We start from the raw sequence: 13,865 nt of genomic DNA on the forward strand, positions 1-13,865 counted from the left end.
CATTTATTTATGTAATATTGTAATTTAAAGAGTTTGACTTTTAGATGTTAAAATACAACTTTTTATGTTTCTTTTAATAGAAAAATAAAATATTCACAATATTTCATAAAATAGTTATTAGATAAATAAATTTAATTAGTTTCATAATCTTATAAGATGCCTTATAATTACTCCTTTACCACCAAAATTTAAGAAATAAACTATTTGTTTTTCAACAATATCAAATTTACATTAATTAGTCAACAAAAAGTCACGTTGCTTAGAATCGTGTTCCCAGTAAAAAGCTTCCTGCATGTCATGTGCATACTGACAAGTGTGAAACATTATTGTAATGAAACATACGTGCTCACAATCAACATGCATCAGAGGTAACACCCCATAAAATCTCATTTAGATTTCAATAATGGAAATAAAAAACGGATGTAAATTTCCAAAAATAATTGCAAACTCAATTGAAATAAAAAGGATATAAAGGAATAATTTCAAAATTGCTGATATACATTTCCTTGTATATTTTCTAGGATTACTCTTGATAAATTTTCTAGGACTACTCTTGATAAATGGCATAGGTTAACAAGTTCTTGGACAGTGGATAACAAAAAGCATGGTTTCTAGTAAAAAAACACAGATCGATGAAAGAAACTGCCATATCTTTTGGAATGTAAAGAAGCTTTCAGGCATTATCATAAGACCATGTTCAGTCGCCAAATAACATTTCAAATTTGATAAGCGTGAGTCCAAAGCAATAAACACAAGAAAATACAACTACAATGTAGTTCACATAACAGTCCACAGACCGCGAACCAGCCATTAATTTTTATTACAAAGAAGCCTTCCAACAGAGTTACCTGCATCACCGTGACACAAAAAGAACAGGTAATGCTAGTTAAACTTCCTTCCATTTATTTAACTCCTCATAATCGTGAAGAATGGTTGAAATAGAGGGATATTGAGGTTAAGGAGAAATGATACATCAAGGTCGAGATTTCAGGATGCAATACTCCAATCCAAAATTGCTGTGTGAAAAAAAAGTGAAACAAAGTAGAAAGATCGAAGCCGTGAGATAGCAGAAGCTAAGCTTGAATTGCTGCTACACCCGAAACAAATGAAGATTGATAATGCGAGATGCCGAGAGCATTGCTTCAATTTGGGGGCTGCTATGCCTGAAATATATTTGAAAAAAGGGAAGACATGGCATAACCACGCCCAGAAATGATCGCTGCACCTGATTTTAAGCTAAACCTATATTTGAAAGTAAAATAAGGAAAAAAAGAGGTTGAAAAGGCCAAGATCTAGGAAATTTCAATGAAAAACCTTGGACTATAACCGAGGAACTTCTCATCGTCGTCTATTATCAGTTTTGAGAATCTATTTTAAGTTTTTGATCAAGGAAGAGTATGGAATTTTTTGGGAAGATAAAACTCCTCAATTTTCTCACACCTTAATTTATTTATCATCAAACAAACTACACATGGTGCAAAGCCTACACTTTTGTCATTCCATAACCCCAAAAAAAAAAAAACTGGAAACTTTGGTATGAAGCAAACATCAAATTATGCCTATATTAAAAATAAGTAGGCTAGGTTTAAATCCTTTGCGATTACTCTCATTCTATATCATATGGCCAAAATCAGTGGTTCAAGGTAACTTAACACAAAGCCATATGATATAACTGCTTCAAAGAGATCAATGAAAAAATGTTACTTTTTATTGAGTGAGTCAGTGAGTGTGTGTGTGTGCGCGATTATGCGTGTGTCTTTCTGTGTTCGGACTTATACTTTCCAGCATAATATTCCTTCAACTTTAATTTTAAAATACTAAAACCTGAAATTATTTTAAGTTTTTTCATTTAAATATCATATAAGACACAAAAATAAAGCAAGAAATGCACAAAAATATAATTTCAAGCAAAAACCTAACTGAGTACATGCCAAAAAAACCAAAATTAGAAAAAAAAAAAGACAGAAAATAAACATACAGCTTTGCTTTGCAATAGCGCCGCTATTTCAGCTATCGCGATTGTCGCTGTAGTGCCAATTGCGAGGATAGCTAGCGCTATTGCAAAGTCCATAGCTCATAGCGGTCCGTAGCGATGTGGTGTCGCTTCGCCACGCTATTCGCTATAGCGAAGGCTACGGGGGCTATTGACAACTATGAGCACAGCTTGGGTTGGGTTGGGATTTCCCAGCCCGCCAGGATGGCAGGCCCGCTCGATTGACAGTACTACTGGTGCCTAAAAGGTTCTAATAACATAATAAAAAATGAGCAACTCCATGCGCAAATTGTCTAAAAAGAATCATATTGGAGGTAGAGATCCCAGTTTTAATAAAACGAAGGTATTGAATGTTTATCTCATATACTATGTAAGGGGATTGTCAAATTGAAGAAACAAGAATTTTGTCACAAAATTTCTTCTTTGCGAGAACACGAAGGCCTTGCCCCAGTCGTATCGACAAAAGTACTTAACTTCTTAGATTACCAAGCATCAATCGCTACTATAAAATTTTCATCAGATGGTAACAGTGATTACTACTCGCGAAGCCACTTAGCAAACCTAAAAAAAGAAGGAGAAAAAAAAAACCTTTTGCGAATACGATAATCTAGCTGGAAGGCGAACGAGAGGAGAGCATCTCCATGATCTTCTTATCCCGTTTCTCCATGGCCACATCCCACACGTCGTTCCCGATGTGCTTCGGCTGCAAAAAATCGTACGATTCATCAATCAGAAGGATTCCATTGATTCAAAACAAAAAGAAATAGAGAGAAGAATGGATCTGGAAGTACAGACGCGGCCATGGGCTGCTTTGTGGATGAAGTATTGGGCGTTTCCCATGACGCAGAGCATTCCCGCTATAATTCCCAGAGGTAGCATCGCTTCTAGCCACACCATCCCCATTTCTAATTGCTTCCGTCTTCTTCTTCCGCTTCCGTAGACTATATTGAATGATTATACCTTCTCCATAAACCCAAAGATCGTCGATTTCTATATCGGGCTTAGATAACCTTATTGGGCTTGGCCCAAAACGGAAAACCCAATTGCGGTTGTACAAAATACAAAAACGTTGTTGGGAATTTAATTATTATGACACATCTTAAAAATGTTTTCTTAAAAGTAACAATTTATTAAACATTTTACAATATAGTCTTGCATTATTCGAAAATCCTAAAGACCCTCTTTTTGTTTCTTTTTATCATTTTATGTACTTTTTTTGCTATTTCTGTATTTTGCTTCCCATCCCGTTTACTTGCGCAAGTATCACTGTCTTAAAACTTCTGTATTTTATGGTGGGAAATTTGTCGTCTGCCTACTTATGCCTATGTGTTTATGGGGTTATAAAATGTTTGTGATACAACTAGGATTTTACGTTTTTAGTACATTAATTGATTTAAAACACCAGCATACTCCGATCACACAGGTTAGGCCATCACAATCCAATAGTTGGCAACACACCGGGAGAACTTCCTCGGTGTAGCATAGAACTAATTTTCCACGAAATTGTTGAAAGACTCATCTTTCAATCTAATAGAAGCGACCACAATAATTATACAGATATACCAGTTAACATAGCTACCACAAATACAATACATATATCAAAAACCTCAATTTACCCTGATCTTATGGATTCCCAAAAGCGAACCTTAAGTTTAGAAATCTTTTGGTTCCTGCTACCTGCAAAGTAGACAGAGATATGTCATGTTGTAAAGCAGCCAATTGAACCATGAGTGGGTCTCATGTGAGACCGTCTCACGGATCTTAATAATCTTTGAGACGGGTCAATCCTATCCATATTCACAATAAAAAGTAATATTCTTAGTATAAAAAGTAATACTTTTTCATGGTTGACCCAAATAATAGACCCGTCTCACAAATACGACTCGTGAGACCGTCTCACACAAGTTTTTGTCATACATTTATCCCTTGATTACGTCAAACAAGCTCTAATTAATATCACATGAATGTAGTATTAGCAAAAATCAAATATTGTCTAATTTATTTCAATCCATATTGTAATATTTGTTATTCTTATTCTCGTTGAATGATTTGCAAGACCTATGCAGAAAATCAACAAGTCAATATTTTTTTCACCCAAAAATACATCAAAAAGACATAGAAGAACATAAGAATGCAAGAAAAATAAAGTCACTGTACCAAACAAAGCATGAAGGAAAATGAAAGGGAGATACAGATAAAACTTGAAATGCTTTTGGATCATAGCCAATATATTTTGATAATCAACACAAGTACGTTTTCCTAGCTAGTATAATAAAGGGAAAAGGAGAATGGATTGGTATAACTCCACTCTTGACCGAACCAAAAGAATCAAAGACTTGAAACTAGAAGAATACAATGAATTTGTGAATGGAACAAAGAAAACTAATCAATTTTTATCTTTGTAGTTGGCAGAGTTTGGGTTCTTGGGGATATCTATTGTTTCTCTATGAGGTGGGGGAGCTTGCATAGCTTCCTTTCAGACTGGAAATCTCGGAAGGCGAGGGTGGAGACATTGGCGATGGCGGAGATATAGAGAGTGTTGTCCTATACACCATAGGAATGGGAGAAATCACCTCTGTAAATTCTTCATTTCCCTCATCCAGGTACAAAACGTCCTGCATTGTGAGTTGGTGGTACTCCACAATCTCCCTCAAGAAGCGGTTCTCGCGAGCGTACACGGAGTTTTCGCGAGCCAGTCGAGCCTTCTCTGCCAATAGTGTCTCCAGCTGAAGGCGTATCTGGACAGCAAATATAAAGTAGTGAATTTCAAGTTACGTACAGATCAACTGAATTAAGTTCAATCCGGACTAGAAGGGAATAAAGGGAGATACCATATCATCATCGGCAGGATTAACTCCTTTGTCGCGAGCCTCTCTAAGGATTCTATTCTCTTCTTCTAGCTGAGAGCACCGCTCCTTTGAGAAAGCCAGGTCTGCTTTGACAGTTTTCAGCTCTCGCAAAAGTAGTTTTGCTTTGGCAGCTGTTGCCATTGCCACCTGCGTTGCCAAATAGTAGTGTACAATTCATTTCAACACTATGAAAGCAAGAAAAACACGGCAGATTGAAGCACGAGATCTTGTTTAACTCTGTTTCAAATGAGTCTCCAAAACCCAAGTTAAAATAACGTTTAAACTAATATTGGATTTACATTTTGATTTTTTGATTGATACCCTTGTAAGAGCTCGGGTCATGGATGACCCGGGATATCAGATGGATTCCCAAATCAGGGTCAATATGCAGGGTGAATTCTTCTGAAGCCGGACAGGTGCAAGCCCGGGCTCTACTCCCCGGGCAACTAGACGTCCGGGCTCTTATATAAGCCCCTGGTAGGCATTCTAACCGGGCCACCTCGATATGAGCACCGCACTCGAGTACACTAGCAGAATAGGATGTGGCCGACCGCCCTATCTCTGAAAATAATCCAAGTGGTTGACAAAGTCAGACAGGCGGGNCGATTCCGTTAGTTGCTTCCATGAAACAGGTGCACCTGATTCAAAGCTGAGTTCCTCCAAGTTGATTCCTTTTTTTCTTAGCTGTAGTTTGCGAGTTTCTTGGATTAAATCTGCTGTCTTGTTTTCAACAATCGTGCGCCCTTCCTGAAAACCATGAGAAATAGACGTTGACATATAAATCAACTCTTAGGGACCTTTAAGGGCATCAATTGCCTTGAATGGTGAAATTAATGCAAGAAAACAAAGTTTGCTGTGGTATTTTTGTACTAAGATTGCCACCAAAGAATGTTAAATAGAAAACAAGATGGTCATTTCAGGGGTAAAATATTCATCTCTATTTCTAACAAAACCAGATAAAAACTTCTGAAGTTGGATTCTGATATCTGTAAGGATCACACAAGACAAAGAACAACTGGTCTAATCTGACCTCCAAAGCATTCCCAATGGAGTCACCAATGCGGTTCATCGAAGATGCAAGTGCATCCAGTCTCTTACGCAGAGTAGGATTGTCCAGTCTTGTAGACATTTCAGCCTACAATTATTACAGAAAAAAGGAACCAAAAGACATGACAAGAATGATTTTAAAGCTTATAAGCAAAGCAGTTACCGCGGATTGATACGTATAAAACGATGTGGCTTCAAAGACAGGTGAAGATAAATTGATTCCATAAGTGCACATGGCAACACTCCACCTCAACTCAAAAGAGCTAGATGTCATTATTCACCTGCCCAATCCTTGAGGAATTCAACATTTCTGGCCACGTTACGCTATCGCCATGATATTTGGAATGAGGGGCATTTTCATCCTCAAGAATTGACTTAGCTTTCCTAGCTAGAACACCCCAAAGGCTCCCGTCTTCGCTCGAACTCCCCATTGACGTGTAATCATATGCAGGACCTGCTCCCTGTTTATATAAACGACATCGATCAAAGACATAAAGGCAGTACCAGAACTCCGTGTATATATATGTGTGTGTGCATGCGTTCGTGTTTGAGAAGATAAGAAAAACCAACTCAAAATCATGTATATATCAGGATTTGTTCTTATATGTATTATAGCAGGAGAGTATATCAGATAGGTGGCCGCGGGAACCTTGGGGTGGTCCTTGAAACGAGAGGAGTCAGAATGCGCGGCGGATGCCTTTAAGGCCTGAGCCGCCAGCGAAGAAGACGCTGTGTACAACGCCGCCTCATCTCTGTCGTCCGACGGAAGCACGTAGGTGGATGATCTTCCCACACCATGTCTTCTTCTATACGCCATCGATCATTCTACGTATTCTCTTCTTTTTCTAAGATGGCAATGGTATGAGCATCGATCCCACCAGAAATTCAACGATTTTGCGACTCCTAGGATCCTGATCAACCATCAACTCCTCGATCACGAGCTAGCCAACAAACGCAACTTCGAAAGGAAGAGAAATGGATGTAATGAGAGTGCTCCACCTCGTTTAATTAACAAACTATCGACAAATATGGATAACATAAGATTGATTAACGTGATTTACGAGTTATTATATTAGTCCGAGAATTTGTTCACAATATAAATTCAAAGAAACGTGTAAAGGTTGTGAGTTTTAATGTCATCAAAAAAATTATACATAATTTTCAATATACTTACTAATTAACTTTTTTTTGCAAATTTAAATATTAATTTCAATTTAAAATGTTATTAAATATTTATGACATATGTATGTTATGTATCGAAAATGAAAGGAAAAAAAAAGGCACACACGTACAATATTAATAGTTAATTTAAACTAATTATTGATAGATATTTGGTACAGATGTATCTAACAAAATTGTCACGTATACGAAATAAACAACCCATCAAAATGAAATTAACAAATTTCATCATATACGCCTGTTGACGAAATCAACTCTTTATCTGTTCTCACACTTGGTTGCGTATTTCTTTTAAACTTTGCATTGCATTAAATTTGTAATTGTGCATTTTATTCAATTTATAAATTTTATTTCATTACTTAATTTCACAAAATTCAATGAATAAATTATATGGGAATAATTTTCATTCTATTATTGTCAATTTATATAATTGTTTTCCGTCGATTAAAAAATGCAGATAAAAAAATCGAATTATATGTTGTTAAGATTGAACGTTGCTCATCTCAAAAGCTAGTTATATGAAAAAAATTGTTAAATCAATACATATACAACTCTCAAAAACATAATTCAGTCGATATGAAACACCTAACGCACACGCGTCACACGGGCATGGATGAACAATAAACACATAACAATGGATCTTACTCTGACTATCATGTTAAAATTATTATGCATGTATGCCATGTATTGTCGAATAATTCAGTTTTTTAGATGACAAATCCGATACCTCATATGTTAATTATTTATTGATGCACATGTTATTTATGAAGAAGTAATACTCGCAAGTAATAAATGAAACAACTTGGTTTCCCTTTCCATTAATTCCTTCGTTGTGTTTCAGCTTTATACGTAGAATTGTAATAAGTCCGAGCTCCACCGTAAAAATTAGTTAAGTAGAAAGATTGTTTAAATTCATATATATAATTTTTAACATCTAAATTCACATGTCTAGTCCATTAACTTGCATTATTTTCAAGTCTTTTTTCACTGGAGTGCGATGTAGTGTCGATAAATTATGTCGTGACATCATAAAATTGCTAATGTGATGTCGAAAATCGAACATGTATGCACTCAATGTAAAATGACTTATATTAAAATAAATGCAAATTAATTGATTAAAATCACAAAATGACCTATAACATAACAAAAAATTAACAACATGCAAATGAAATTTTCTCTTTAATTTGAGTATGTTTCAAAAAATCTATCCAAACCGATGATGTTCGGGTAGATTGGATGAGCTTGGATGGACAATATACCGAAAAGAGATGTGTACTTTCCCGTGAAGATTTTGACATGATGAGATGAGTTTGGTCTGACCTGATAGGATGAGCCCGGGTGGTCTGGCCTGGTCTGTCCAGGTGATCTGGCCTAGTCTGTCGGGTGATCTGGCCTGCCGTGATGGGATGACCCTGGGTAGTCTGCCCTAGTGATCTGGCCTGGTCTCCCGGGTGGTATGGCCTGTCCTGTTCTACTCGGGTGATCTGGCCTGGTTTCCCGGTTGATCTGGCATGGATTCTCGGGTGCTCTGGCCTGTCTTGGTGGGATGACCTCAGGTCAGACAATCTGCACACACTCAACAAGATATTGTCGGTGGGACACTAGAAGGGTTTCCGACGTAGCCACTTCGATACTCAAGTTAGTATAAATTTCACCAAGTATAGAGAGAATTTATTGAATGCGGTAGATTGCAGTGTCTCTCAAATGAGCATACATAGGTATTTATAGGGGAGAAGATGACCTCGATTATAGTGCATGTACACTATTCTTGATTAGATATATGCACATGACATGTCTTCTAACGACTGCCCATGCCATGTCTTTGGTCAGATGAAAGGACACTGGTCGGGCTAGAGGACCATGTCTAAATTTTACCGATACTCTACTCTTTGGAACAAATTAGAATTTGGCTCGGTTAAGTTTTCTCTTTTCGCCCGAGTCCAAAAATGATCCGAACCCTTTCCAAGTTATCAAAAACCTTTCCTAATATAAGTCGTCAGTGCACACTTCTAATTTAAATAGTAGAAATAAAGATGGGCACTTACGAAGTTCAAAAATCCTTATAAAATCAGTGAGATTTTTAAAACGAGGCATTCGCCCACATCTACATTTTCGCATCATATTCGTAAGTCAACCCCCAACTCGTTACTCTACTTTATCTATTTTAGAGCCCTATTAACTTCAAAATATTACAATTTATGCACTAATTACAAAACTCATCTCCAACTAGTTTTATTACTTAATTTGAATAACTAATTAAGTTGATTCAAACGATTAATTCAAATATTAAATTTAGTGTAATTAAAAAAATTACTTTTAATCCAATAACAAATTTTTTTATAATTACATAACCTATATGTGCTTAAATGGTATACTGTATTCAATTAAATATAAAACAATAATTAATTTAAGTATTTATTGAAAAAACAAAATTAAAATTCACAAAACAATCTAATGATATTATCGAAATTATCATCAAACTTAAACTATTAAAATAATTATTAAAACAAAAACAAAAACAAAAACAACATGAAACGAACCGCGTAGATCCAAACCTAGCTGACGCAGAAGAGTGCAACACCAAAAAGGAGAGCATCGGAATCATCCGTCCCTTGAAACAGCGTCCGGTTGGAGAAGATCTCATGCAAAATGGTTAAATATGTCATTGGTATTTTCGACGCAACGTTGTTTTTTCTAATAATAGTTGGATGCTACGAGGATGATGTTACTGAATTTGCTTAGAGTGCCGTGCACATCCATTATTTGATTTTCTTGGGGGTCCTCAAAATTGAAATAAATAGCAATGTGTGTAATCTCAGCCCACGTGCCTCTGTATGGAAGCTGAAAGTGGGGAAAAGTTCGCAGCAGCGTCGTGAACCTGACAGCAACTAGACGCTAAAGATTTCCATCTTTCGCAATAAATTGTTACCCACCATTTTTTTTTATTCACTTCCCTCCCTCGAAGACTGTGCCCTATCAGTGAACAATTTAAAAATGTAACATTGGAGATTGCATGTGATGCACATAGATCAGCGCAACCAAAAAGGAGGAGGATGGGAGTCAAACGGAGACAAAAGCTAACAAGGAAACAAATGAAAAGGGGCCAAAGAGGAAAAGGCTGCCACGCTATGATGCCGTTTGAAAGCAAAATGTCAAACGCTACGTTGCATTATAGGAAACTGAGTTTGCTTCATTGTATTACTACTACACTTCTGCTCACCATGTTGCGTCCTATCTCTACCTGCTCCTAAGCCCACCATTTATTATCCATCATACGCAAATTAATCATCTTTTTTTACTCATTTATAAAATATGAATCATTTTTTAAAATTAATTTAAATATAATATACGAGGAAGTTAATCAATTAGTTAATGGGGGCTTGTGTTTCGGGGAAAAGATTTTTGTTGCCAACGTCTTTATATTGTGTTGGAATTAAAATTAAAATAAAATAGTACGATTTTGTTAACTTTTGAATTTTCCAAGTTTTTACAATTACCAAAAAATTATAATAAAGTGTAACTCAAAATTTCTTTAGCGTACGTAACAAAGTTGAAGGATTGAAAATATAAATTCCCCAAGACAAAAGTCAAATGCACAAGGACAAAAAGGCTTGATACTCGAGATTAGATACATCAAAGCATCCGTAATCTATGTCGATGTTTTAATATTATCTATCTACTGAGGTGGAAGCTTGCACCACCACCATTGTACAACCAGTAGAGCGACAGCTAGGAAATTGATGTGCGGGGGAGGCGAGGAACTCCACAGAATCCCAATGCTTCTGTCTGAATCTTTGCGGCTCTTATCTCCTTGGATCCTCTTCTCATGAGCTATGGAGAAAAGATTAGTTTCCCATCCTGTGTCTATATAATCAATGATGAAACAAGAACATGATCAGAAAACCGTAGCCTTGTTTTTGCCCTTGCTTATATGGCGGCGAAGGCTTTTGCTTTTGGGGCTATCGAGGGTGATAACATACGTGCAGCTCGCGGAGGAGACACTGCTGATCATTTGAGTAATTATTCCACCGGTCTATTGCAGGGCTGCAGCAAAATGGTCAGAAAGAGGGCTGCGTCGGAGATGGAACTCCAACAAGCCGTCAACGGAGCCAGATTCCTCCGCCGGGCGGCCGCTGGTACCACGTCGCCGCCGACACCTCAGGGAGACTACGGGGATGTTACTAGTCTTCCTCTTCCTAACCCACCATCTCAACATTCAATACAAGCCCCCAGCTACTCCACGATGATGCAATCTAATTATAATAATGTCACGAATTTGAACACCAGGGCGGCGTTAGCCAGGTCAGACCCATCATTTTCTTTTATTCAAAATCATGTTTATTACACTGCCGGAGCTAGTAGCACCACCGCCTTGACTAACTACACGGACTCCTCCGCCGCCTCCTCTAGCTTACCATCTCAAATCTCTTCTAGTACTCCTCCACTATGTGTTTTCTCGGGCTTGCCGTTGTTTCCTCCAGATGGAAGCCGAGGTGCAACTACCTTGCAGCTGTCTTCTGCTTCCACCAGCTGCTCTAGTTTAGTCACGGAGGAGACCGCCACGTGGATCGATGGAATCATAAAAGATCTCATCCAAAGCTCCAACGTCTCCATTCCCCAACTCATTCTCAATGTCCGGGAGATTATTCATCCCTGCAACCCTAATCTTGCCACCCTACTCGAGTATAGGCTCCGCTCACTTACTACGCCCAGTGATGACGTTAGGAGTGGTAGAAAGTTGGACATGCTGCCGCCTCTCAATTTTGAAAGCCCTTCCGAGCTCAGATTGCACATGCAGGCCGACAACAGTAGTTTCTTGATCTCACAGGGCCTTAACGCCGAGCCTATGATCAATCATGGCATAAGCTGGCCTCCCTGTAACACCCAGATCCACATTCAAAGCAATACTCCTAGGACGTCGAGTGCTCTTTCTTTTGCTTCCTCGCCGGTGACCATTCTTTCCAATTCTGATGAGATGCCTGAACAAGCTCAACCCCAGGACCAACACTTAGCGCATCAGCAGCGGCAGCTGAAGAGTCCGCCTGGAGATTCCACCACGAAACTAGCGAGAACAATGAACTCCGCTATCGACACAATGAAGGAAAAGAAAGAGGAATATAGACAACAGCAAAGAGACGAACAAGGCCTGCAACTTTTGACTTTACTCCTTCAGTGTGCGGAGGCAGTGTCAGCAGATAAATTGGAAGAAGCTAACAAGCTGCTTTTGGAGATCTCCCAACTCGCCACACCATTTGGCACGTCTGCCCAACGAGTTGCTGCTTACTTCTCAGAGGCAATGTCAGCCAGGCTAGTCAGCTCGTGCATAGGGATATATGCTGCGTTGCCAACTGTGCCGCATAGCCAGAAGATGGCGACGGCTTTTCAAGTCTTCAATGGGATCAGCCCTTTTGTCAAGTTCTCGCACTTCACTGCTAACCAGGCCATTCAAGAAGCGTTCGAGAGAGAAGATAGGGTTCATATAATAGACCTCGACATCATGCAAGGGCTACAGTGGCCAGGCCTCTTTCACATTTTGGCATCTCGGCCCGGTGGTCCTCCATTTGTTCGCCTAACAGGATTAGGAAACTCCGCCGAGGCTCTCGAAGCAACTGGAAAGCGCTTGTCAGATTTTGCGGAGAAATTGGGGCTGCCATTCGAGTTTTCGCCTGTAACCGAAAAAGTTGGCAACCTCAACCCCGAGAATTTAAATGTGAGCAGCAGGGAGGCTGTTGCGGTTCACTGGTTGCAGCATTCGCTATACGATGTCACTGGCTCCGACGCAAATACGTTATGGTTCTTGCAAAGGTATCTGCAATTTCCTCTTTTATTACTTCCTAATCTGTCCCCACTTATTTGTTATAAGTTACTGATTATCGCCTCAACTAACTAAGATATTATAATATTAACTTGTGAAAATATATAGGAAAGAAACACTAGCAATAATTCTAGTTATCTTATGCTTGCATGTTCGCATTGAACTTGAGAGGAGCAAGTTACGGATTAGTACCCCATGTATATTTAGTGTTTTTGCATTATATAGTTGGGACCTGTGATCCTTGTAATGCACGTAGACTACAGACTGGTGTGAATGATTTGGCACAGTTGATGATGTTTCTCTGTGCTCCATGCATTAAGTTTTACCACATTGTAGAAATCTGTTTGATGTTTTTACTGTTTCTAATACTCGGAAGCCTAACTCAGAGTATCCCCTAAAGTGGTCACAATCGTCGAGCAAGACTTGAGCCATGCAGGTTCTTTCCTGGGAAGATTCGTCGAAGCGATTCATTACTACTCAGCCTTGTTCGACTCTCTTGGAGCTTGCTACGGGGAAGAGAGCGAAGAAAGGCATGCAGTGGAGCAGCAACTATTGTCCAGGGAGATAAAGAACGTGTTGGGCGTCGGGGGTCCATCGAGAAGAGGGGAGGCCAAGTTCACAAATTGGAGAGAAAAGCTTCAGCAATCTGGCTTTAAAGGTATATCGTTGGCGGGCAATGCCGCAGCCCAAGCCACTCTCCTGCTTGGAATGTTCCCTAGTTCTGATGGCTACACTCTAGTGGAGGATAAGGGCTCCCTTAAGCTTGGTTGGAAAGATCTGTGTTTGCTCACTGCATCGGCCTGGAGGCCTTCCTTGTCCACCGAGTAGCAGCTACCCCACCAAACTGGGACACAGTGTTACAGTATCTTCTCCATTTCTTCAGTATTTGGAGAGTTTCCGATGCAAGAACTAAAGAGTATTCATGTTCAGTGCTGTTGAACATATATGAAATTTAAGTTGCGCCATACCGAATTTTCCTTTT

General features: G+C 38.8%; 4 protein-coding genes across 5 annotated transcripts; 1 reads left to right on the top strand and 3 right to left on the bottom strand.

The window, feature by feature from the left end:
• Positions 1-631: 631 nt before the first annotated feature.
• On the bottom strand, positions 632-3,162 carry LOC140987247 (NADH dehydrogenase [ubiquinone] 1 alpha subcomplex subunit 1-like). 2 transcript variants are annotated; one of them, XM_073455686.1, is made up of 3 exons: positions 2,789-2,959; positions 2,582-2,696; positions 632-848 (listed from the first exon to the last, which is right to left on the bottom strand). In XM_073455686.1, exons 1-2 carry the CDS (start codon positions 2,894-2,896, stop codon positions 2,601-2,603), a joined length of 204 nt encoding a protein of 67 aa, XP_073311787.1. In that variant the 5' UTR covers positions 2,897-2,959; the 3' UTR covers positions 632-848; positions 2,582-2,600. The 2 variants fall into 2 exon arrangements, with proteins under 2 accessions (XP_073311787.1, XP_073311793.1); XM_073455692.1 differs by lacking the exon at positions 632-848 and having other exon boundaries at positions 2,580-2,696; positions 2,789-3,162.
• A 994-nt stretch (positions 3,163-4,156) lies between these two features.
• On the bottom strand, positions 4,157-5,296 carry LOC140987259 (uncharacterized). Its single transcript, XM_073455703.1, has 2 exons — positions 4,825-5,296; positions 4,157-4,731 (listed from the first exon to the last, which is right to left on the bottom strand). Exons 1-2 carry the CDS (start codon positions 4,981-4,983, stop codon positions 4,438-4,440), a joined length of 453 nt encoding a protein of 150 aa, XP_073311804.1. The 5' UTR covers positions 4,984-5,296; the 3' UTR covers positions 4,157-4,437.
• A 101-nt stretch (positions 5,297-5,397) lies between these two features.
• Positions 5,398-6,920, bottom strand: LOC140972767 (uncharacterized). The gene is made up of 4 exons (XM_073435180.1): positions 6,539-6,920; positions 6,171-6,350; positions 5,873-5,977; positions 5,398-5,589 (listed from the first exon to the last, which is right to left on the bottom strand). Exons 1-4 carry the CDS (start codon positions 6,704-6,706, stop codon positions 5,398-5,400), a joined length of 645 nt encoding a protein of 214 aa, XP_073291281.1. The 5' UTR covers positions 6,707-6,920.
• Positions 6,921-10,658: 3,738 nt separating this feature from the next.
• On the top strand, positions 10,659-13,865 carry LOC140987266 (protein SCARECROW-like). Its single transcript, XM_073455716.1, has 2 exons — positions 10,659-12,873; positions 13,270-13,865. Exons 1-2 carry the CDS (start codon positions 11,000-11,002, stop codon positions 13,709-13,711), a joined length of 2,316 nt encoding a protein of 771 aa, XP_073311817.1. The 5' UTR covers positions 10,659-10,999; the 3' UTR covers positions 13,712-13,865.

This window comes from Primulina huaijiensis, chromosome 1, assembly GCF_012295235.1.
Source record: "Primulina huaijiensis isolate GDHJ02 chromosome 1, ASM1229523v2, whole genome shotgun sequence".
In the NCBI taxonomy this organism is placed as follows: Eukaryota; Viridiplantae; Streptophyta; class Magnoliopsida; order Lamiales; family Gesneriaceae; genus Primulina; species Primulina huaijiensis.